Source organism: Pelecanus crispus, chromosome 9, assembly GCF_030463565.1.
Source record: "Pelecanus crispus isolate bPelCri1 chromosome 9, bPelCri1.pri, whole genome shotgun sequence".
Lineage (NCBI taxonomy): Eukaryota > Metazoa > Chordata > Aves > Pelecaniformes > Pelecanidae > Pelecanus > Pelecanus crispus.
Genome location: NC_134651.1, coordinates 40,717,288 through 40,739,975, shown reverse-complemented (window position 1 = coordinate 40,739,975; position 22,688 = coordinate 40,717,288). Strand labels below are relative to the sequence as shown.

At 53.9% G+C, this 22,688-nt stretch overlaps 1 protein-coding gene across 3 annotated transcripts in view; it reads right to left on the bottom strand.

Annotated features, from left to right (window-relative positions):
• Positions 1-18,380, bottom strand: part of OLFM1 (olfactomedin 1) — a 33,581-nt gene extending 15,201 nt beyond the window's left edge. The window contains exons 1-3 of one of the 3 annotated variants that reach the window (XM_075716469.1): positions 6,768-6,881; positions 5,274-5,285; positions 4,588-4,737 (exon numbers count right to left, since the gene is read on the bottom strand). In XM_075716469.1, coding sequence (XP_075572584.1) covers positions 4,588-4,737; positions 5,274-5,285; positions 6,768-6,881 — 276 coding nt within the window. Of the gene's footprint in view, positions 1-4,587; positions 4,738-5,273; positions 5,286-6,731; positions 6,882-18,314 lie in introns of those variants that run through there. The other 2 variants (XM_075716470.1, XM_075716468.1) reach the window with 2 other exon arrangements.
• Between the last annotated feature and the right edge of the window lie 4,308 nt (positions 18,381-22,688).

The window sequence follows — 22,688 nt, the reverse complement described above, 5'->3', positions numbered from 1 at the left end:
CTGACCAAAACCCAAATGTGAGCCAGCGCTGTCTCTGCGGATCCGCTCCGAGACACTTCCCAGAGCCCATGCTGCCACATCTGCTCTCATCTCCGTCCTCGCCAAAGCCAAGCGCAGACAGGCTGAGACGCAGAAAGAATGGTGCAAGTGCAATATCGCCTCCAGCAAATCACACTGGGCTGCTGTGACTTACCTCGAGTGACAGAGCGAGGGGACGGCGGGACACCCGCACGCAGCCAGGTCTCGGAGACTACTTGCTGAAACCAGCATAGGTCAAATGCCAACTTTGGCGTCTGCATCTCTGAAGGGATCAAAATGCCCATTGCTCATGCACGATGACAAGAAAGCTATTACAGGGAACTATTAAAAATGTATGGACAACCTATATTTCAAAGGCCAACAGTGAGGAAACATTTTGTACAACCAGTACAACTGCTCCGGTGGTCTAATGGTCTTCCTCAGCAACGGTGAAGCTATTTTCAGTCTCTGAGTCCCAACACATCACCCAGAGACAAACCAGCACCCATCCTGACTACCACCAAGGACCTGCTCAGGGAGGTGTGAGGAGCAGGGAAGAGCAGAACAAGACTCTCTTGGTTTGAAGAGGAAAAGACCAAACCTGAGCTCAGCCCGAGCTCATGTGTCTCCCGTTTAGCCGTGCCTCCCCCCGGGTATGTGAGCTCTCAGCGAACACGGCTGGGTGCTAAATTACCTGGGCTGGATGTGGAGGAGTTTGAAGACCTCTGTCTACCCTGAGGCAGGAGAAGGGAAGTCTTAAGACAAGCATGACCAGTCTGCAGATATTTTTATCCTGGTAATCCAGTCTATCCTCCTTTGAGTCCAGCTGTATAGCAGAAGTGTTCCAATGGGTTGGAATAGGAATGACTTAGAATCATAGAATTGTTTAGGTTGGAAAAGACCTTTAAGATCATCCAGTCCAACCATTAACCTAACACTACCAAGTCCACCACTCAACCAATTAAGGGTAGAGTAATAATTTCATGTTTCCTGGCTTGGTGGCTGGATTATTTTTTAATGAAAGTAAAAACTAGGAATCAGTAAGGTTGGAAAGGACCTCTAAGATCATCAGTCCAACCATCAACCCAACACCACCATGCCTACTTGTAGGGATTGTACAAAATTGATCTCATTTATTCCACTAATGCCTACCTCCAACTAAAGGCCAAGCTGCAAGTAATCAGAAAAGAGCATTTCTGTAATGATACGCTGGTATGTGACCCCGCAGGGGCTGAACGAGGCTACAAGGAGCTCCTTAACGCTGCCTCTTGGACGGCAGGGAGGGAGAGACAGACTCCGCTAGGAAATGAATCAGAGCATCTCGCTCAGGCTTGTGCTCTGAATCACCTCTGGATGAGTCTGCCTCTCCCCTGACTGCAGAGGAAAATAGCCTCCTCACACGTCTCTAAACTGAGATGCCTAAAATTAGCCGCTGTGCTGTTTCGGGGATGTGTTTTACAAGTCCAGACTCTTGCTATTTGTTGCCCACATTGTTTTCAACCAGGCAAGATTCTGGCCAGATGTGTAAGAAGTCAGTCTCCACCATCCCTGACCTCTGACAGTGATGCATGCTTCATCAGCTGAAGATCTACTTGTTTTCCTTCATTAGCATATTAAGCCCTTGATCCAGCAAAGTACTTTGGCACATGATTAGATTTCAATGAGACTGTTCATAGCTTAAACTTAAGCATGTACATAAGTGCTCTAATGAACTGAGACTGAAGAATACCATTTCTCAAATTCCCTCAGGTTCATCCATTAACCGCTATCCTCAAACACCAGCTAAAATGCTTTTTTTCCATTTCCATTGGTGGAACACTCACTGTCAAATTGAAACCTCATTTTCCATCAAGCTAATGGGAGAGATACACCTGTGATTGTCTTGGGGGAAAAGAGTTAAATTTTAGCATTGGAAATAGAAAATTGATACAAACAAAACTGTTCTTGTTGAACTGTTCTTGTTGTCTTCTTGACTTTCGTTGCTTGACACCGAGTTGTTTCAGAATCAAACCAGAGTAACTGAGAGTCAATATTGGCTTGATGACCCTAGTGAGATTTATATGGTCAAAGCAACTTTTTAAACCCTGCTCTAGCTTCCCTGTGGATCAGTCTTTCATGCCAGCTCAAAAGAGCTGTTCTAAGCCCATCTTTGGGGGTTTAACTGGGAGGAATCTTTAGCTTTGGGTAGCCAGACGAACTGGTGGAGCAATAGCATGGGGCATCCTGAGGGAGATTTTTGTGGTCTACAGGAAGAATTAGCAGAGAGATGGGCTCAGCTGATGGACCAGAACATGAAAAGTTCATCTTAACAAGGTCTGCAAGAAGGCAAAGTGAAGGCCAAGAACAGATGTCATTGTCCTCCCTATATACATCTCCGGGTGAATATCAAGGGAACAAAAAGAACTGTTTAATCTGGAAATCAGTGCTGGCAAAGAATAAGAATTGGCAGGAAACCAAAAATGGTTTAACCATCAGAGGAGGAAGTCCTCCCAGCTAACAGGGCCAAAGAAAAAAAAAAAAAAAAAAAAAATCCGTTTGAAGATAAAACATAATCTGTTTATGAACAGGATTTAGGTGATGTCTTGGTTTGGATGCAGTCCAAGATCTCGACGGCACCTGACACATATAAGGCTGGAAGGACTCCGTGTACTCCAGCCAAAGATGAGCTCAGACACCTCGGTGTCAAAACACGGGCTGAACAGTTTGTGCGGTGGCGAGCAGACCTGGCTCACCTTACCTCACTTAACGCCTGCTCTTTAAACTGACGGGGTGCCCAGGATTCACTTGCAAGCAGCATGAACTGCAGTTTCTACGCATACGCCCGTGCCCATGTGTTGAGGGTAGATGGGGTCTTGGCAGCTTTGAACCTCAAAGTACATTCAGATTCTGAAGCCTCTGTGCAGAGATTTTCACCGAAGATGCTATAATTGGTTTGTGTACACACACAAACACACACACAAATGCAGCTTATTTCTCGCCTGTAAAAGCAATGCCTTATTATTTCCATAGGTGACTGCCAGGTCTCCTCCTTTGAAAATCCAAACACAATTACCTCTTTGACACATTACGCTTCTTCATCTGCTGGCAGAGAGAAATCAGGGGATGCAAGTTTTTTCCATCACAAAGCTAGAGTTAAAATGTCAGATGAGGGAAGGAGTTTTCAGGTTTGAAATCCTTCCTGGGAAGCTGGAAGCTCTCCTCTGCAGTTGCATTTTCCCATAGGGATTATCATTTCAGCCTTCGTCGAGATCAGATGTCTGGCACTAAGAGCCTATTCTTTATTTTGGGGTTTTCATATAGGTTAGCGTAGGAGTGAGATGCAGACAGATTAGCAGGCAGGTAACATATCCCCAGAACACATGTCTTGAAATACCGCTCCTCCCTCACTTTATTCATTGGCAGCCGGAGAGCTGCATAAGGGAAAAATCACCGAGCACTTACACCCTCCGCACGGGAATGGATGTTATCCCCGGTCTCGTACGCCCAACTCGCCTGTCCATTAGCAGAGGGTATTGGGTCAAATCCTGCTCGTTTAATGCATATGAGCAGTTCTAGGAACACGATGGCTCTCGGACGCCGGTGTCAGCTGCTAATATAACGCCTGCTGCCTCTTAGACAAATGTGCTGTTGGACCAATTGCCTTTATCGCTTAGAGAAATAAAAGCTTCAGTGGGATTATTTTTAGAAGCCTCTGACATACCAAAGAAGTGTTTTAGGGCTAAATGTTTCCTGCTTCGCTTTATTGTCCTTATCATATAGGAAAACTCAGTTAAGTGTAGGTTTAATATTGTTATGAGTGACTAATACATCAACCTCCCGAAAGCAGCGGGATAAAAATTACTTTGTCATGCACAATACATGCCAACATAGCATTAGGGCATGAGGGATAATTACATATCCAGCGCAGGAGTCCACTTATATTTTAAAGAGAAGAGCACCATTTCACATGAAACAGCATTTCTTCAATGAAATCTATTATCTGGAAAATTTCTTGTTACCGGGAATGTTTCCCTAATGAGATTCTTTGATGTCTTTGGACAGCGGACTATTAAAAACTAATCAAGTGGATGTCAACATTAGAAAGAAAACCACTAACTGTCATTTCTGTGCTATTTGATGTCAACAGCTTGTACTGTTTTATTTGACCTTTTTAATATCAGCTTGGCTAGGAATGCATGGGCTTTGGGTTTTTAATTCTATCTTCTCTCATCTTGTTGAGGCTCATCCTTTGAAACTGCTTGTGTTAATGTAATGAAAAAAATGAGTAAATTACATTTTTTTTTTCTTTTTAGCAATGTGGTTCAATGTTGTTGCTTTGGTCTTAGCAGTTTTAACCTGACCTTAGGCCACGGTCCCTTTTCCTCCGTGCCTCGGAAAACTTGGAGATTTAAGCTCCTGACTGCGGCTGATGATTCCCCACTACATGCATGGGGACAGCTATGGCACGGGAGGGCTGGCCCAAGGGGTCTGTGTTCCCTGGAAACCAAGGCTCAGCCCAGCTCGCTCGGGTTTTCACCCCCAACGTCATGCCAAACCAAACCACCTGTCCCAGAAGGGGTCAGCCATTACCTTTTCTAATAGTTGTCTCAGCTGCTTTGTCCTGGCATCACGCGAGCACATCGTCTGTTGAGGTGCCACCACTGTGCATATACAACGTCCCTCGCTATCTTGGGCAGAGCTGTAGACCTGCCAGCTTTCCTCTGGGTTGGTAGGCAACACCTAATTAACAGAGGGAAAGATGGGTTAAGGAAATGGGGGGAGGCCTGGCAGGGGTGTGGGAGGTGAAGGGGGCTGAGTGGAGGAAGCAGGATGGATGTGGCAGACACTGGAGCTGCGCTGGAAGCGGAGGGAGGCTCCTCTGAGGGCCCAGCTGGCAAAATTCACTTGTAATGCAAAAATATGGATTGGGGACAGATGAAAGAAGGGTCTGAAAAGGAAAGCAAGAGCTGAAACAAGAAAGCAATGCAAGTGGGAAAGCACAGACACGAGCAAAGCCACGAAGCAGCCAGGGTCGGAGCGTGCTGTAAGGCACCGAGCGCAGCGGGGTGGGGAACCCGCTGCCCGGCTGCTGTTACAAAGCACTCGACTTCTCCTCGACACCGAGAGAAGGATGTGCCCGAGCTGCCAGTGAGGATACGGTGTCCTGGCTGAGGGCTGAGCAGCGATCAATGTGCCTCTGCAGAGCTCTCCCCGATCCGGCAGCAGGAAAATCAGCTCTCCTGAGTAAACGGACTCCGGGAGTTACGTTTCCCCGCTCCTCTGCCAGACTCTCATGGGAATGAGGAGGTTCACCAGACAACCATTTCCCTGCAAATGGTCTGCGGGTCCCGGGCAGTGGAAGCCCGGTGCCGTGCCCTGCGAAGCGTGCCAGCAAAGGAGGGATGCGGTCCGGAGGAATCAGTGCCTCCGTCTGAGCTTCCAGGACACACCGCAGAAAGGGAGCCCAGCCACAAACACAGCAAGTTCCCCAGCCCCCCTCGTGCCCCCTGTGCTCTCCAAGCCCCTCTGATCTTAATTTTCCTTTGATCTCACAGTACTTTGCAAAATACATTATTTAATCACAATTCAGCCTCTGATCACTTTGAAGGTACCACCGTTTTGCCAAGCAGAAGGGAAATGTTCTTTCTACTATTGCAATACATTACAAATAACCTTGCAAATAACCCATGTTGACAGACACGCGCCGAGAGACAGACCGACAAACAATTTGATTCTCTAGCTAAAACAACTGGGGGAAAAAAAAATAATAACTGGGTCTCATGATCCCTGGTAACATGGGGAAAAAAAAAAAATCCCATTTCATTCACAATCAGCAGAACCACTCCATGAAATACTCGCCTCGAAAGAGCAAGGCTGTAATACGTTAGCTCTTTCACAAGGCACAAGCATGCAGCCTGGAGGCGAAAGGTGCCCATTTTTCCCTGCTAAGGGCAGACAGACAGACAGACAGAAGGATTGTTTTTCCTCAGCCATTTCCAAAGTGGCAAGACCAGGCACCGTACCAGCCCTCCAGCAAAAGAGGGACGGGAAACGTACGGCACGACCAAAATATACCGCAACTTCTCCACCGCATTTTCCATCCCATTAACGGCCACCGATTAAAAGCAGGGAAGCGAATGAGATTTTGCGGGACCCGCACCTGCTGTCCCAAGCTGCTTCACCCAGCGACAGCAAAGCGGCGACGGGGGAAACTCTGCAACCCTGGGGGTGAAGGCACGGAGTGGGGGGGGACACCACCTGGGTCACCCCCCCCCCCAAGCCCAGGGCTAGGGATGGCCAAACCCGAGAGCAGGAGGAGGAGGAGGAGGAGAAGAGGTGCTCCCCGCACCGCCACCCCAGTCCCCCGTCTCCTGCCACCCCCCCTCGGCCCCGCACCGCCCCGACCCCGCTCCCCGCACCTGCACGGCCCCGGGGGGGCACTTTGCAAGCGATGCCCCCCCCCATCACCCCCGCCTCTCCCCGGGGCGCTGCTCCCTGCAGCCGGGGGGGCTCCCGCAGGGCCGGCGGCGGGAGGGAGGGACCCAGACGGCCGGCGGGGGGGGGTCCCGGGGCTACGGGGGGGGGGGGGGGGGGGGCGACCAGGCAAGGCGGGATTTGCAGCCCGGGGCAGAGCCAGGCGAGGAGGGAGCGGGGCGGGCGGCGGGGCACAGCCGCCCCGGGAGGCAGGGACGCCCCGGGCAGCCGGGCCCCCCCGCCCCGTCCCCCGCACTTACTCCCGTGCTGCGGTCCAAGGTGCCGCCCGTGGCCGCCGTGAGTTTGGTGGTGTTGAGCCCCACGAGGGAGGGCAGCGTCTGCGACATCCAGTTGGTGATCATGGCCATGGTGCTGAGGACCACTCCAATCTTGAGTAAAGGCACAGACATGTCTGCGGGGGGGGGCGGCAGGCACCCTTCATTCTGCACCGGCGCCGGGCTCCATGCCGCTGGGGACGGGCTGCGCCAGCCGCCCGGCCGCCGCCGCCGCTCGCCGCCGGCCCATCCTCCGCCGCCGCCCCGCCGCGGCCCTGCCCGGCGCTGGCGATGGTGCTGCCGGTGCCGGTCGCCGGTGCCGGTCGCCGGTGCCGGAGCGGGGCTGCCTCCCTGCGCCCGCCGCCGCCGGGCGCGCCCCAGCCGGAGCGGAGCGGAGCCACCGGCTGCAGGAGGCGGGACGGGACCGGGGCGGGAGGGAGGGGCGGGGGGGGGCGGGAGCGCCGCGGAGCGCCCAGCCAGCCGGAGCGACTGCGGAGGGCGGGTGGGAGGCAGAGGGGAGTGAGGGAGAGGGAGGGGAGAAGGGATTTGGGGAGGGGAGGAGAGATTTGGGGGAGGGAATTTTTTTTTTTTTTTGGGGGGGGGAAGGGGGAGCGGAGGGAAGGAGAGGAGAAAAGAGTTGGGGAGGGGGGAAAAGGACTTGGGGAGAGGCGGAAAGGCTTGGGGAAGGGAGAGAAGGGTTTGGGGAGAGAGGGGAAAAGATTTGGGAAGAGGGGGGAAAAATTGGGGAAAGGGAAAAAAAGATTCGGGGAAAGGGAAAAAGATTTGGGGACAGGGAAAAAGATTTGGGGAGATGGAAAAATTTGGGGTGGTGGTGGGGAAAAAGATTTGGGGAGGGAGGTGGAAGAGATTTGGGGAGGGAGGTGGAAGAGATTTGGGGAGGGAGGAGAAGAGGGGCCGGGGCGGGGGGGGCGCGGGGGCGGCTCCCCCGCTGCGGCGCGGCACTGCGGCGCCCCCTGCCGGCGCGGTGCGGGCGCGGTGCGGGAGCGGGGCCGGGAGCGGGGCCGGGGCCGGTCGGTGGGCGCCCGGCCGGAGGGGGACGCGGCGAAGCAGCGCCGTACCGGAGACGCAGCTTCTCCAGGAGGCAAAAGGGGGAGGTGCTGCCAGCGAGGGCGGTGGGGAGCAGCAGTCCCTGCTGCCGTGCACGCCGGGGCTGCGCCGCTCCGGTGCAAACCCACGAGGTGGGGGACCCAGGAGGGGCACCTGGTGGTCCCCGAGCCTGTGGTCTTCCCGGGCTGTTGAGCCATCAGAGGATTCCCCACACCCCTGCTTGCCCCCTCACCACACTCTGCAACCTCAGCCCTCCATCAGCACGCAGGACCCAATACACTCCAGCTAAATCAAAATGCCCCGGCAACTCTGCCTGCCCTCGAGTCGGCAGCCCTGCTCTTGCCCCAACGCTGGCAGCCACGCTCTTGCCCCATTCCTGCCCCAACGCTGCTCTCGCCCCATTCCCAGCAGACAGAACTGCATGGCCAGGAAAGGTGGGCCAGTGTCAGACAGTGCCAGAACACCCCACCACAGAGTCTGAAGAAAACTCTTGCCTTTCTGTGCCTGGTGTGGCTCTGAGGCAAACCCTGCTGAGGAACCCCACGGGCTGTTACGCTGCAAACAGCACACAGCCTGCCTGTACGGGCCTGGCATGGAGTCTGCAACGAGACGGAGCTTGTTCGCAACTCAGGTTTCCTGAAGGCGTTTGCAGAACTGTCCTGGTGACTTCAGAACCAAAGTCTCCGACCAACAGAGATCTGCAGTTCCTTGCACATCCTTCCCCAAGAGAATCTTTAAACACGCCGTGCAAAGCAAATTATGAAATTAATCCCCTGGCCCTCTCCAGAGGATAGAAGTGACAACCCTCGCTCCGCTGGTGTAGCACCGGCCTCAGCCTCCCTGCTCCAGGAGACCCTGCGCTGTCCCATGGCCCCACCACCCCAGCCTGGCCGGCCCGCAGGAGCCACCACATTCCTACTGGAGTCTGATCAGCCCAGCCCCAAACCTGCCACCTCCAGAGCCGCGTGGGGCGTGGGTCTCACAGCCACCTCCCCAAGAGCTGTCTGGGCTACAGCTGAGAGGGTGCTGAGGGGTGCCCCAAGGCCTTGACCCACCAGTACTTCCTTGCCCTACAGCATCCAGGCCGGCGTGCGGAGCAAGCCCCAGCCAAGGAAGCAGGGAGCTGTGCGCTGAAACGCAGTCGCTGCCGAGCTGGCTTGTCACACCTTAACGGGACCTTGCCCCTAGCTGGGGACCTGGCCCTTGGCGTGGGATCATCCCAGCACACCCCAGCACTGCTGGTCTGGGCAAAAAGGGAGCGGGGACCAGCGATGGCCAAGTGGAGCTGTTTCTGCAGAGAGCGCTGGGGAGTTTCTGTAAAGCACTGAAATGAAAGCACATTTAGCAAGTCCACCAGGTGGAGAAAAAGAGATGAGTTAGAGTATGAGTGCTGACGCCAGGTCGGATCCTGTCGCTCCGACAACACGGCAGCAGAATCAGACGCTGGCAGCTGGGAGGCAGCAGCTGGTGCATGTCACAGGCTGCAGCAGCTGAAATGCCATTCCCTTCCCTCACTTCCCAGCACCCTCAGACACCGTCACCCCTGCCCTTTCCCCCTGCCCAGGCCAGACGAGCTCTGATCTGAGTAAGTCAGCCAGCTGACAGGTCAACCTGCTGCTAAAATCAATGAGAAAACACTCCTGCCCTCTGAATGGCTGTCCTGCTTAGGGCTCCCAAAGCAGCTAAACTACTTCCACCCCCTGAAATCAGCTTCACCCAGCCCAGGCATCCTTTCCACGGCAAAACTGCCCTCAGGTCGTGCAGCCTCGTGCCTGAGGCGGTCAGCACCAAGGAGGTGTTTCAGGCTGCGGTTGTAGGAACAGGTTCATTAGGCAAAAGCCTCGGATGGCTTTCATCTTTTAGAATAAATCACAGCTCCCTGCTCTGTTCCAGTTCAGCTTGTTCTGCTCTAACAGGTGCTTATGCTGTGCTCAGCGCTGTAGTAGCAGAGACCCTGATTGCTTATCTGATTTCATACCATATAAAAGACTTGAGTGCTACACTTAAATCATCCTCACGTTCATTTTGAAACTGAGTTTGTAAGTAAAGTTTATCCCTTATATTTGTCTACTCCAAACACATACAAAGGGAATTAGGCCTACGGATACTTTATTATTTAAAATGGCATTCAGCAGGGTAACAAGCACTCCTTTGCCTTGCTCTGGATTCCACCTGAACTAAAGAAAGACTCATTTTCTACCACGGCACACAGGTGATTTCATTCGTATGCCCTTCAAGTGCTTTGCAATGATTAAAGCTTCTGCAGCCGGGGACAGCGAGGCACAGAGAGAGGAGCAGCAGCCACAAGTCCCTGCTAAGGAGGGGGCCCATTACCGGGAATCTTTTCCCAGCAGCCGGCACAGAGGGGGCATGCAGGCGGGCTGGGCCGTGCTCCGGCAGCGGCAGTCAGCAGCGCTGCCCCACTTCCCCGGAGCAAAACCCTTTACATCAGCTGAAAGAGGGGCTGTGCGTGTAATAACGGGGGAGAGAGAAAGCCAGCTGGTTTTCTTTCTTTCTCTTGCTTCCAGTGTTTATGAAATAGCCAAAAGCAGTGTTTTTGGGGGGGGAGTTTTTTCTTTGCTGGTAAGATAAAGGGAGTTAAGGTAGGGACATCAAGAGATCGGCTGTTCTTCCACACCTTTTCAGGAAGTTCAGTGATTTAATGCATTAATGACCTGTGCTGGGAGCAGGATGGCCCTGAGCCCGTAGGGTATAACCCGCGCTGGCAGAGAGCCACAGCCCTTCCCCAACACCGTCAGGCTGCCCGCGGCACGGCCACGCAACCTGAGCCCACGTCGGCGGGTCCAAAGCGGAGACCTGACAAGAAAGAGGCTCCCAGAAATGCTGCTGTTTCCCCTTTTTTCGGGATGAAGGTTATTCAGAGGGAAGAGGCGGTGGTTGCTGCTGTGCAATGAGATGCTGCCGGTCACCTCGTGCTGTGCTTGGTCGTGGGCATCAAGCAGGAAAATGTCCTCTGTCATCTCTGAAGGAGGTGATGTGCAAACATGGAAACCTCTTCCCTACCCTAATGATTTCCCTGCTTTTAGAAGCCCAGCATGGCAACAAAATGAAACACAGACAGCAAAAAACCAGTAGGGACATGAACTTGATGTGAGAGACCTGACATTGCTGTTACTTACGCTACAGCAAACCAGAAGAAACGCTAGTGAAATCGAGAAGGAGGAGAGTCAGATGACTTTTTGAGCTGATAGCATTCACTGATGGGCCTTTCCCGAGCAAAGTGGAATCTGTCCTTAAAAGAGCGACTTTTCCATTGCAACGTCTGCAGAAATCCGTTCAGCACCAGTTTTGCTGAACTGGTTGAGTTCACGTTTCTCCTGATCACTTTGGGGTTTTTTTTGCACGGGGCATTGCCTTGGGGGAAAAAAAAAAAAACCCAACCATGGTATCACTGACTTTTTCTTGTCCTGATGTGCTCACCACAGCCGCCCTCCCCACACGAGCAGGGGGTGCAGAGCTGCCCTCTTGGTGCCTCTCCTGCTGCAAGCAGAGAGTAGACAGCAGGAAAAGATGAACGGGTAGGGAACAAAAGATCATATTTGCATGCATATATTCTGAGCAGAGAAAGAGCAGGAATGATAAAAGCAAAGAACAGGGTCTTCCAAAAGAGCTACTTCGTGGAAAATTCCGCTGCTGGGAAGTGATAATGCAAAATGTGACTGTCTGCCTAAACGAGCCCTACAAGGGTCAAGGTTTGCAAACAGGCCAGTGTGTGTGTGTGTGTGTGTGTGTGCAGGACACGGCGGTCATTGTCTCCCTCTCCTGGCTGGTTCAGAGAAGAGGTGCTGAAGTTTCTCTTGCTCCCAAGCGTACGTGAAGTTGGTGTCTGTAGAGCACAGTCAGAGAACTCCTATTTAATGCACAGTGAGACAGTGGGATCTGCTTTAAAATCCACACCCCTGTATTTTACCAGCCTCAAATCTTGCTGGTGCTCCCAGCTGGCTCAGTAAATGCAGGAGGCATCTCAGCGAACACCTGAAGTCTCCAGCGAGGAGGATATGTCCAGCTGAGCTGGTTGCTCAATGGAGGGCAGTGCCCCCGGCACCTTCCCAGGGCTGCCAGCTCCTGTCCTGGGAGCACAGGGCTCGGTAATTTGGCAGGGCACTCAGGCCTGCCCTGGGATTGCTCTGTGCTGCGTGGGACAGCCCATACTCCAGCTCTTTCCGACTCCTCCTCTCTGCGCCGGAGACCCACGAGATGTGCCGTGCCCTCTGGCCAGGGGCTGCAGGAAAGGTCTTGTCCTTTCCAGAAGGACCTTGCTATGTAACTTCAGGGATCCCCTTTAGATACTTGGACTAAATGATGGTTCTCCAAAGCTCCCTCCTGTAGCTGATGGAGGGGCTCTGAACCAGCCCCTTGGAGGACTCTCTGCCTCCGCTGACTCTTTGCATCCCTCCTGGAGCCCTGACGGATGCCGGGCTGCCAGAGTCCCTATTGCTGCCACACTGCCACGTGCTGCTGCACTTGCAAAGGAGCGTGGACTGCAGGGAGGCAGGCGAGGGTGGAAAGGACCACATCCGTCACGCACGGATGGGACAGCACCCCGAGAACCAGCGCGAGGTGCCGTGCTCCCTGGCACTGCGCAGCACGTGGGGCGGCCGAAGGCCGTGGGGACGCCGAGCAGCTCTGCGTGGGGGTCCCTGCAGCGGGGCTCAAGGCTGAGGGTAAGGAGCTGCGGGTACAGCCCAGCCCTACCTGCTCGGCAGGCTCAGGCCAGGGCTCCCAGCCCACCCCAGCACTGCGCTGGGCGGTCACTGTGCCCCTCTGCTTCCCGCCTGCCACCACGGGGTTACGGGGGGCAGAGCCCTGGCCTCTGCTCCTGAGTGAACGACGATGATGACGTTTCGCATCCCTCTCTCAACTCACTAAACGTTCACCCTCTTCCCTCACACTCCCCATGGCCTGAGCTTGTGGCAGGAGGTATCCGAAATCCCTCCGCAGCAGCCTGCGGGCAGCGGGAGGGCTGTGAACAGTGCCAGACAGGAGAGGCAGCCCACCTGCCCTGGGAGGCAACGTGGGCAAGTTCCTCCTCATTAAGGAACAAACATTTTGTACCCCCATCACCTTTGGAGCATGGGGCAATCTTCTGTTGCATTTGCCGTGGGGCCTCTGTCCCTCGGCAGGTCGCGACTGCCACAGCAATAAATCAGGTTTCCCTGATTTTTTGGGTCTGACTTCCAAATGCCCTTGCTTTTTTTCCCTGTTTTTTGTCACTACCCATCACTCACACAAGCCTCAGTCCTGGAAGCGGACCCTGTCACCTTGGCACTGTACCAATGCAGAGCAATCTCCTCCCCTCCCGGGGAAGGTATGGATGGACAGACAGGGAAAGCGAAGGAAGGAAAGAAAATGGCAATTAAAGACCCCAAAGTGCTTTGGAAACAGTGACCACAACACTGCAGATCGCTGCCAGCTCCCGGTGGGACTTTGTATGAAAGTGCCTGTGCCTGGGGCTGAGCTTGGCTCCAGGAGCGGCCACATTTCGGGATGAGGCAGCCCAACGTGCTCTGGAAAGTTAACCCCCAGCTATGGACACCGGGACCACTCCTTCCGCGCACCAAACGCTCTGCAACCTTTCCTTTTGATATCCGCGCGGCCGGCGAGTAGAAACGCTGCAGCAGAAAGAACACGCTCCTTATGTTACGCTGGAACAGAATAATCCCCTTTGCAGGTCTTCACTTTGCTAAATCTGTGTTTAGCTAAAGCTGCTCTTGACATTAAACTCATGCTCTAACAGCGAGTGCCAACACATGTCAGAGCCTCGGGGCGAGATCAGAGCCCATTAAAGTCAGCGCCGGTTTTGCGGGCGCGTCAGTGGGTTCCCGTTACTCGGATGTTTTGCTTAGGGATGATGATTTTTTTGGGCATATTTCCCTGGGTCAGTTGCACGCCTCCAGTCAGAAAGCGCCTTTACACGGAAAACTTGTTCTGCGCATCGCTTGCTAGAAAACGCGGCACTGCTCCAGGGTTGCTCGCTGCTGCGTGCTCCTGGACCAAGGGCTGACTCCTGCTATCACCCCGCTGCTACCTTTCCAGGAGATCTTTCGCATTTGGGCTGGTTTTGAATGCTGCCTCCCAGCTGGGGTGGGGAGGGAGGCTGGGAGCCAGGACCTGGGTCCTGAACAGGGAGAAAGCTTCCGAGGGCCAAAACCCAGGACAAAGCTGGCCCGGAGGCTGCGACCAGGGCTCCTGGGCTCAGCTCTGGGAGGGCAGTGGCAAGCAATGGCTACAGTCTACAAAAGAAGGAAAAAAAATCAGGATTTTTGAGGTGCTCTTCCCCCACAAGCAGGACTTGCTGGTGCTAAGACACGTCTCAGGCTCCACGCCTCAGTTTCCCCAAGTGCATCTTCCCCTTTTTGGGGAACTTCTTGACTGACTCAACCTCTCAGGTATGCCCCTGCCTGCCCGGGTCTCCCAAAGAGCCTGGCCAAGGCACCCACCGGCACCAAGCCCCAGAAGGACGCTCCTTGGGTGTCCCTGTCCCTGCCTTGTTCCCTTTTGTTCACAGCTTCATCGCAGCAGAGCAAAGCCAACGCTTATCACTCATAACCTGAGAATTAGCTTCTTCCACCGTCAACGCAGTCTACAGCCTTCATCTATCTAATTCACTCAGATAGTAATTAGTTTTGTATTACTTTACGCGGTGATGCTAATACTGATTACAAGGAACGATAACTTGAGTAATAAATAGGACCCAGGGCTGAAAATTACCTTTCTTTTTTATTGGTTAAAGCTGAAGTTAGTGAAATGAGACACAAATTGGTTTATGAGATGAGGCAGCTGCCTCCTGTTACAGGCTGCAGATTTGCAGCTTAATCCTCCTGGTTTCCATGTGTCTCCCTGACGGGAGGGAAGAGCCCAGCCACCAAACTGGGGGCACTGGGAAGATCCCCATGGATGGAGGGGAGCCAGCACGGCCGGACTGGGTGCTGCTGGGGCACAGGCAGCTTTGGGGAGGGTAGCGTGCAACCCTGGCAGCTCCCCCCCCCCCCCCCCCCCGCCGAACACAGCCCCCAAACTGATGTGTTTTTAGGAAAATCAATGGCAAAAATCATTGGGGTCTTCTGTTTAGTTTTTTTCTTGCAGAAGCCCTAAATGTTTAATAACTGCCTGCTCCAGGAAGGTATTTCTTCCTGTGTGGTTTCACTGATTACCGGGTAAGTGGATGTCAGAGCGCCGGCTGCCCTGCTCTGCACCTGCGAAACTTTGAGGAATGCAAAGAGGTTTTCACTGGTAATATCCCAGCAGCTCACCAGCAAGCATGAGGCGTGACAAAGTGACGGGTCAGACAGACAGACAGACAAGCAGATGGCATCCTGAACCCCCTCTGCCGATACTCCTGGCTTTACTACAGCAGCCCAGATCCTCTGCCCTTTTGGCAGCACCATCTTTCTGCACGTGACAAGCAGATCCTTAGAGAGCGTAAGCTGGCTCTGCTCCTTCATGGCCCCCAGGACAGCCGCCCTGGGTCTCACCGAGAAGAAGACAAGGAGAAAAAGCCATGTGCTCTGTCTGGGAAGCCCTCTGCCCAGAGCTGCACGCCCAGCCAGAGCGAGGGTGCTGCACCCCAGGGTGCCCAGAGCAGCAGCTCTGCCCCCGCTGCCCAGCACCCGTACCCAGCCACTGCGCCCTGAAGCCAGCCCATTCGACTCAGCCGAAACATTTGTCATTTCAGGTTTTGATTGCTGACCTGTGGAGAGCCAAGACAAGGTGCAAAACAAATTAGGAGACCTTCGGCACCTAGAAGAAATCCCAGAGCCTCGTGCGGGTCTCGCTCTGGGGCCGGCGCTCCCACAGCCCCCCCCGGGCACATGTGAGGGATCGAGGGGCAGGCAGGGGCTCCTGCAAAGGACTGGGATGTTGGGGGGCACGTAGGGGCAGCTCTCCCCTTGTTTCACACAGGTAAAGCTACCATCCACCTCAGGCAGGTCTCAAAGCCCCTACCAAACCTGGGGGTGCAGCCCGCAGCGTGTGCATCACCCGTGTGCTCCCAGCCGGGCACGGGCACCCTTCCTCCCACCCGGGGGGACCATCAGAGGATGCTGCAGTACCAATACCTTGAAGACAACTCCCTCCCCTCCACGAGCAGAGCTTTCCTAGCGCCCAGCTGGAAGGACAGCCATGTGCTCACCCCCTCCAGCCCCGTTTAACAGCCGTCCCTCGCCCCATTTCTTCCCTTCTTGTGTGCTGGCCTGACAATGTCACTGCAGGGAGGGAGAGGAGGGGACAGCAGTAGCTTCTGCATTCTCACGGAAAGCTGCCTAAATCAGCAACCTCTCTCCCCTGAACCTCGATCCCTCCTCCCTCGGCACAGGATCTCTGTAGGGGATGGGAGAGACTCCACACGTGATGGAGATGTGAATCCGGCACTGAAACGTGGAAGAGACTGAGCTGGGCGGTGCCTGGGCTGAAAGGCATATTTGGGGATTGCATCTGGCAGCTGTGCTACAGAAAGGAGATGCTAAAACTCTGAAAGGGCTCTGCAGTGCCAAGCGAGTCAGCAGGCACGCTGGCGGGAGAGCTCTGCATGGCCGGCGCGCGGGGCCTGCCAGGACTCGGCTACCTGCAGGCAGCAAAGCCCAGGTAGACGCTGCAAACCGGCAACCAGCCCCAGGTGAAGGCAGCTCAGCAAAGCCGGGGCTTTCGCAGGGGCTTCCAGCCTCCCGCCAGCGGGCAGGGCCGGGCCGGGAGGTAACTCTGCCAAAATCAGCCAGCACCGCTCAGCCTCACAGTTCAGAGCCGCTTCCATTCCCCATCCCCACCCCGATTTAAAGTTGGGCAAAAAGTTGGAGTGCTGCATTCACAACAGAAAACAAGAAAAGGAAAAAGTAGCCAAGCGCAGCGGCATCCTTGGCACAAGAGGTGATAACTCCGTGTCCTTGAGAAAAAAAAAAACCACAAACCACCAATGCAGAGGGATGGGGGCTGACAAGGCCGATAAGGGACGGTGACAGCCCCCGCCGAGGGGGTACCACCCAGGTGCCCAGGCCGCGATGCGCTCCCCGGGGCTGGGCAGGAGGGGAGCCCGGAGGGGCAGCGGGGCAAGGGGCAACCCCACTACGCTGCTTCGCCACGCTGCCGCCGTGCCCCCGGGCTGGCCGTGCCCTTGGCCGGGCCAGGTGCGAAGCGAGGAGCCCCTTTTTGCTGATTCCCGAGCAATGCTGGCGGTCGCTGGCTGCTTTGTCCAGCGCGGCGCATGCGTGCTCCCCGTGCATCCTCTCGCACACAATGGGCTTCTCCTGGGCACTCACTTCCCGCTCTGGTTCCTTCCCACCCCTCCTCATCCACCCAGCTCTTGGCTTTTTTTGCTTCCCCCTCAAATGACTACCTTCTCCTCCCTTCTCTGGAGGGCTCCGCGCAATTAAGGCAGCTCTTACTTTAGCCATTTCTTCCTGCGGGCAGCAGAAATACTCTGAGGGTGCAAAGCCAAAAGGCTTCAGCTACTGAAACTTCAGCAATAGGGCAGTGAGAGGAGAGAGCATTGTCAGCAGGAGAAAGGAAAAAAGTAATCTACATAAAGCACCCAGGATGAGAGCCCAGCTGCTAATTGCTCCTACACTAAGAAGCCTCCATTCCCTTCCTATTTATAGCTTCTTTTTTTTCTTTCTTTTTTGCTTCCAGGCAGCATCACAATTAACCCCACAATCTAGAGCATCCTCTTGCAATTACTTTTCTTCCTTTCCTCAGTGACTGGGGAAAAAAAAAAAACAAACCAAAAACGAAAGACAACCTCCCTGCCTGCCTCTCCCCAATTATCTTTAAGAAGTCAAATGGAGTTTTATTTCCACTTGCAAGAGATGGCTTTTGCGTGCCTCCTTTCCTCCCCCCAGCCCCACTACTCACTCAGTCCAGGGGCCAGGACGGTAAAGGCAAGGATTAAAATACAGTAAAAAAAAAAAAAAAAAAGTGGAGGGGGAAGAGGGAGATAAATAAGATGCTCCTCTCTCCCACAAGCCTGGCACAGATGGAAACATCAAGGGACATTTAAATGTCACCTAAAATCAGCAAAGCTACCCCCACATGAGGAGCTGGGGGGGTGACGAGGAGGGACCGCCACCGAGCACTCAGTCGCGTCCCTGCGGGGACCCGGGACGGGCACAGCCCCGAACTTCGCCGAGCCCGACCCGGCGGCGGGGGGCCCGCTGCCCCCCCCGCCCCACACGGCAACTTTCCCCGCCGGTGGGGGGAGCCCCCCAAAACACCCCCCCCCGGCGGGGGGGCATGCCAGGGCAGCCCCCTTCTCTCCCCAGCTCTGGGGGCCGGGCTCCTGAGCCCCCCCAACCTGCTCCCCCCCCCCCCCCGGGAGGGTCCACCTGCACCGCGGGCTGAGCAAAAGGAGGGTGCCCAGGGGCGGGGGGGGGCACGAAGGTGCAGCCTCCTACTCCAGTTTTTTGTGCTCTCGAGGTTTAATAGAAAATGGCGTTGGGGAGAAAAGGGAGAGGAGGGGGGGGCGGTGGGAAAAGCAAGAGAGGAACCTACTTGAGTGAGTTCTGTGCCCATCAGGATGAGGAAGCAGAGGGTCAGGAGCTTGCTTGCCGGTTGCATGTCTCGCACCCAGTTCTAGGCACCTTGCATGCAGATCACCTCCCCGGCGAGTCCCTGTGCCGATCCCCGAGCGCCTCGCTGCCTCCTCAGTCCTTTATTGTTATTATTATTTTAATTTAAAAAAAAAAAAAGATAAGAGACAACAAAATGCAATTTAAAAAAAAAAAAATCAGAATGATTCTCCGAGCGGCTCTCAGCACCCCCAGGAAGCAATGCAAGAAATCTGCTTAGCAGAGCCTTCACTTTGCATATTTATTGGGATCCCAGTTTCTCTCCTGTGCTCTCGGTGCTGGCTCTCTGGCAATTTTTTTTTTTTTTTTAATGGCTCCCTTGATCGAAAGACATTTGCGAGGAGAAATTCAACGGAGCACGAAATGATTATCTCTGCTATTGCCAAAAGTTTGCCTTGAAAAGGGGGGGGGAGGGGTGTGTGTGATGGGGAGACGACAGGGATTGGGAAAAAAAAAAAAAAAGGAATTGGTAGGGCTGGCTACTAGCAAGGGGATGGCTGTGGAACAGGATGTGACATCAACTAAGGCGGGGGAAATTTAACTAAGCACGGCAAAGGGAGAGGGGGAAAAGCGGCTTTGGGAGCGGCGGTGCGGGGGGCTGCTGCTGCGGGGGCACGGCCGGAGCCCAGCTGGGCACTGGGGGGGTTAACCCCCTCCCTCCCTGCCAGCCGGGAGCTCAAGGACCTGCTCAGCTGCCCCCGCTCTCCGGGGGTGCCCAGGGGAGGGGTGCAGAGGGATCTCATCCCTCCCTAAGTACCAGCCCCCGAGCAAAGACTAGTTTTTACTTTCATTATAAATAATCCAGCCACCAAGCCAGGAAACATGAAATTGCTACTCTCCCCTTAATTGGTTTAGTGGTGGACTTGGTAGTGTTAGGTTAATGGTTGGACTGGATGATCTTAAAGGTCTTTTCCAACCTAAACAGTTCTAAAAAAAAAAAAAAAAGCCTTCCCAAAGCAAGCCCTCCAGGAGGGCTCTGAGCAACACCCACTCTATGGATTCCAAATTAAATTAAGGCAGTAGGAGCGAGGTGAGAAGCCTCTTGCTCTGCAGGGCATCCTCCCTCACATCTGCTCCCAGCACCCTGCCAGGGTCCTGCACCAGGGGTTTGGCCAGGGGGCCTGCAGGCAGCACCCACCCCGTGCTGCTCTGGCTGTGCCCTTCCCCTCCCCAGGGTCCAGGTGGCCTCTTTACCCCCCATTCCTCTCTCACACACACTCCTTGAATGCCTTCCAAACCACAGTTTTCCCAGGACCTCCTAAATACTATGAAGTCTCTTAGTCTCTGGCAATGCAGGTGAATGGCATCACCCCCCTTTTTTCCAGAGCTGAAGAATGTGATGCAGATCTTCCTTTAATGACTGTTGAATGTTTTAATAGAAATCACTTGCCACAGGCCTGCAATTAGCAGAGGCCCCACAAGAGGATTTTCCACCTCCATTGCTCATTGCAAAGCGTTTCTTCTTCTGGAGTCCTCTGGTACTGGTTGTTACTGGAGCAGGAGATGGGCTCTCTGTAGCGATGAGCTGCCACAGGGCCTTTTCCAAGTCGCAGGATCACAGAGCACAGCATTTGGCAAAAACCAGGACATTTGCAGCGCGGTGACTCCAGGCTGAGGCTCAGTGGGCACAAACAGCTGAGAACCAACTGGAGAAAGACTTCTGTGTGCTGCCATCAGCAAATGTCCAAGGAAAGGTTGCCCTGGACCTCCTAAGAGTGGGTTTCAGCAGCACCCTGCAGTTTCAGGCAGCTCTTCTCTAGGAAGGTAATCAAAACATCAGTTTAAAGAGAGCTTAGAAAAATGCAGCCCAGAGAGCAGCTGTGGGAAGGCTGGCATGTCTGACTATCCCACATAGATTTATCTTTAATATACTTCCCTCAGCACCTCCCTTTAAGGTCAATACTTTATAGCCCATAAAAGCTGAGAACCTTTAAAAAGCATTAAGCTCCCCTTGACTTTATCAAGGGCAGCGCAATAAGGCCAAAAGCATCAGTGGTACGACGGGGTTTGAACACATCCTCCCTTAGTACCTTAGAAGGTTTATTTTTCACCATGGGCATCAGCTTCCCTCTGGCAGGGATCGCAGCGGGATGCTCTTGCCTGTGAATTGGTTCTCACCAAAAATCAGGGGAGGGAAGGGGTCCTAGCCAGTTACACGTGGCTGTATTTCTCTGCTGGGTGCACTGTTTAAAGTGCCTTCAAAAACCACCTGAGCAGCTTCCTATTAACCCTGTGACACAAGGCAGCACGTCGTCGATGCAGCTCAGGATGCACCATGTGAGGGCTCAGGTGCAGCTGGAGCTCACAGGGCTTAAAATAGATTTGAGAGGTGCAGGAGACTGGCAATGAGAGTTTCTTTCACGCGCAAATTTTCAATGATGAGATCAGCTTCACCTGAAGTTGCTGGGGCCATGGAGGGTGACTTCAGTTTGGGTGTCTTAGACCTCAGAACAGAAGAACCCCCTTTGTTTTCCACAGTGGTAGCAGAGAAGGCTCTGAAATGGCACCTTCTCCAAGTCGGCAACAGCATGTCCCCAAAGGGGAGTCTCTTTTCTCCCCCTCCTTTGCTTTCATACACATCTAGCTTCATTGACCTTCATGGTAATGATCACGGCTTGCACCTGGGTAAATGACAAAAGCATCAGCTCTGCAATTTGTTTTAATTTATTCCTCTTCTGAAGTCTTTCTTAATTAATATCAAGAACCTTGTTATTGAACTTGAGCTCCAGGCTCCAGAGTGTAAGGCCCTGTACAGTCCTTCCTCCGGGAAAGAGCCCTGTCCCATGGAGCTCCACTCCCAGAACGTAAATCACAGAAACCAAGAGAAATAAAAAGAAAAAAAAAATGCCCAGTGTGATACAGCAGAGAAGCCTGGGAACACAACCCAGATCTTTTGATTCCCACAGTGCCTTACCCAGACTTTGAAAAATACCTCCAGAAATTTGGAAAGGGTTCAAGGTCTGGAGAACCTGCCCATGGAGCACAACTAAAGAGGCTCCAGCTCTTTCACCAGCAAAAAGGGAGGGCTGAGAGGAGGCTGCCCGGGGATGGTTTCTGTACGTGAAGGCTCTTTCATCTGATAAAAAAAGTCAAAGCAAGAGTCCACAGTTTGGAGTAGAAATAGGACCTTTTTTTTTTCCTCAGGGGAAGATAATCAGACTGTGAAATAACTCAGCTGAAGACACAGTGCCCTCTCCATTGCTTGACACAGTTAAATCAGAGCCAAGAGCTGTTCTGAAAGATGCATCCCAGCTCCTCCAGAAATTACAGGCAAGATGCCTTCCATAAAACTCTGCTGTGTGATGCAGGAGAGGACATCAAAACATTTCTGGTTTCTCTTCTTGATTTATAAGAGGTGATTTAGGCCAGCACTCTGCTCTCTAGACCACGCTGCCCTCCAGAGCAGCCCACTGCCGGGATGCAGACTTGCCTTCAGCGCGAAAGCATCGCATGGGCAGGGGACGGCAGGGGACAGCAGGGGATGGCAGAGGACGGCAGGGGATCGCAGGGGATGGCAGGGGACGGCAGGCAGCCCCTTCCTCTGTGCTGGGAACTGGAGGCATCTGCAGAGCCACGACACGGGCAGCTGGGTGCTGCTGTGCGTTGGGAGGACAGGCGTGTGGTTCCCTCTCTGGGTCTCGACTGAGGATGCTGATGCTCCCCCGGCAGCCAGCGAGCTCCTGCCTGACCCTGCCTCCCTCTGGGATGAGTTTTGGCTGATTTGGTCCTTTCACAGAGGCCCTCACAGAGCCCCATCCACTGCTTTCCCTGCACAGGGCCAGATGGCCCTTAATTCACACAGCCTAGTTGTCTCTGCTCTTTACTGGGATCTAGATTTAAAGAATAAAACTCTCTATTTTCTCCTCAGAGAGCAGGGTGATGGTCTCCCTCTCTGGGTGCTTTCCAGGCTCTGCAAGCTCCTCTCACCTGCTGCCTCTCTGAAAACCTCTGGCAGAGCCAAGTGCCTCTTGCTCGCTCAGGTCCTGCTCTCTTCCTCCCTGCTGAGATGAAAGCTATTCCAGGTGTAGTGCAAATAGCTTCACAGTGCTTTGTTACCTACGGAAAGGCACATTTCAGATGCAATTTTTTCAAAAGTCCTATTTTCACACTCAGTTGTCCTGCCTTTTGTATAAATTCAGTGAAGATGACTTCCTGTTTTTTTTGTGCCCTTTCCCCTGAGATTTTGGTGTCCGGTGTATCGGGGTGAACCTTTGCTGAACAATGGATGTTGAAATGCTCCTTAAGCCCCGCCCTGCTCTTTGCTGCTCCCTGCCTGGGCCCCTCCTGCAGAAAACCG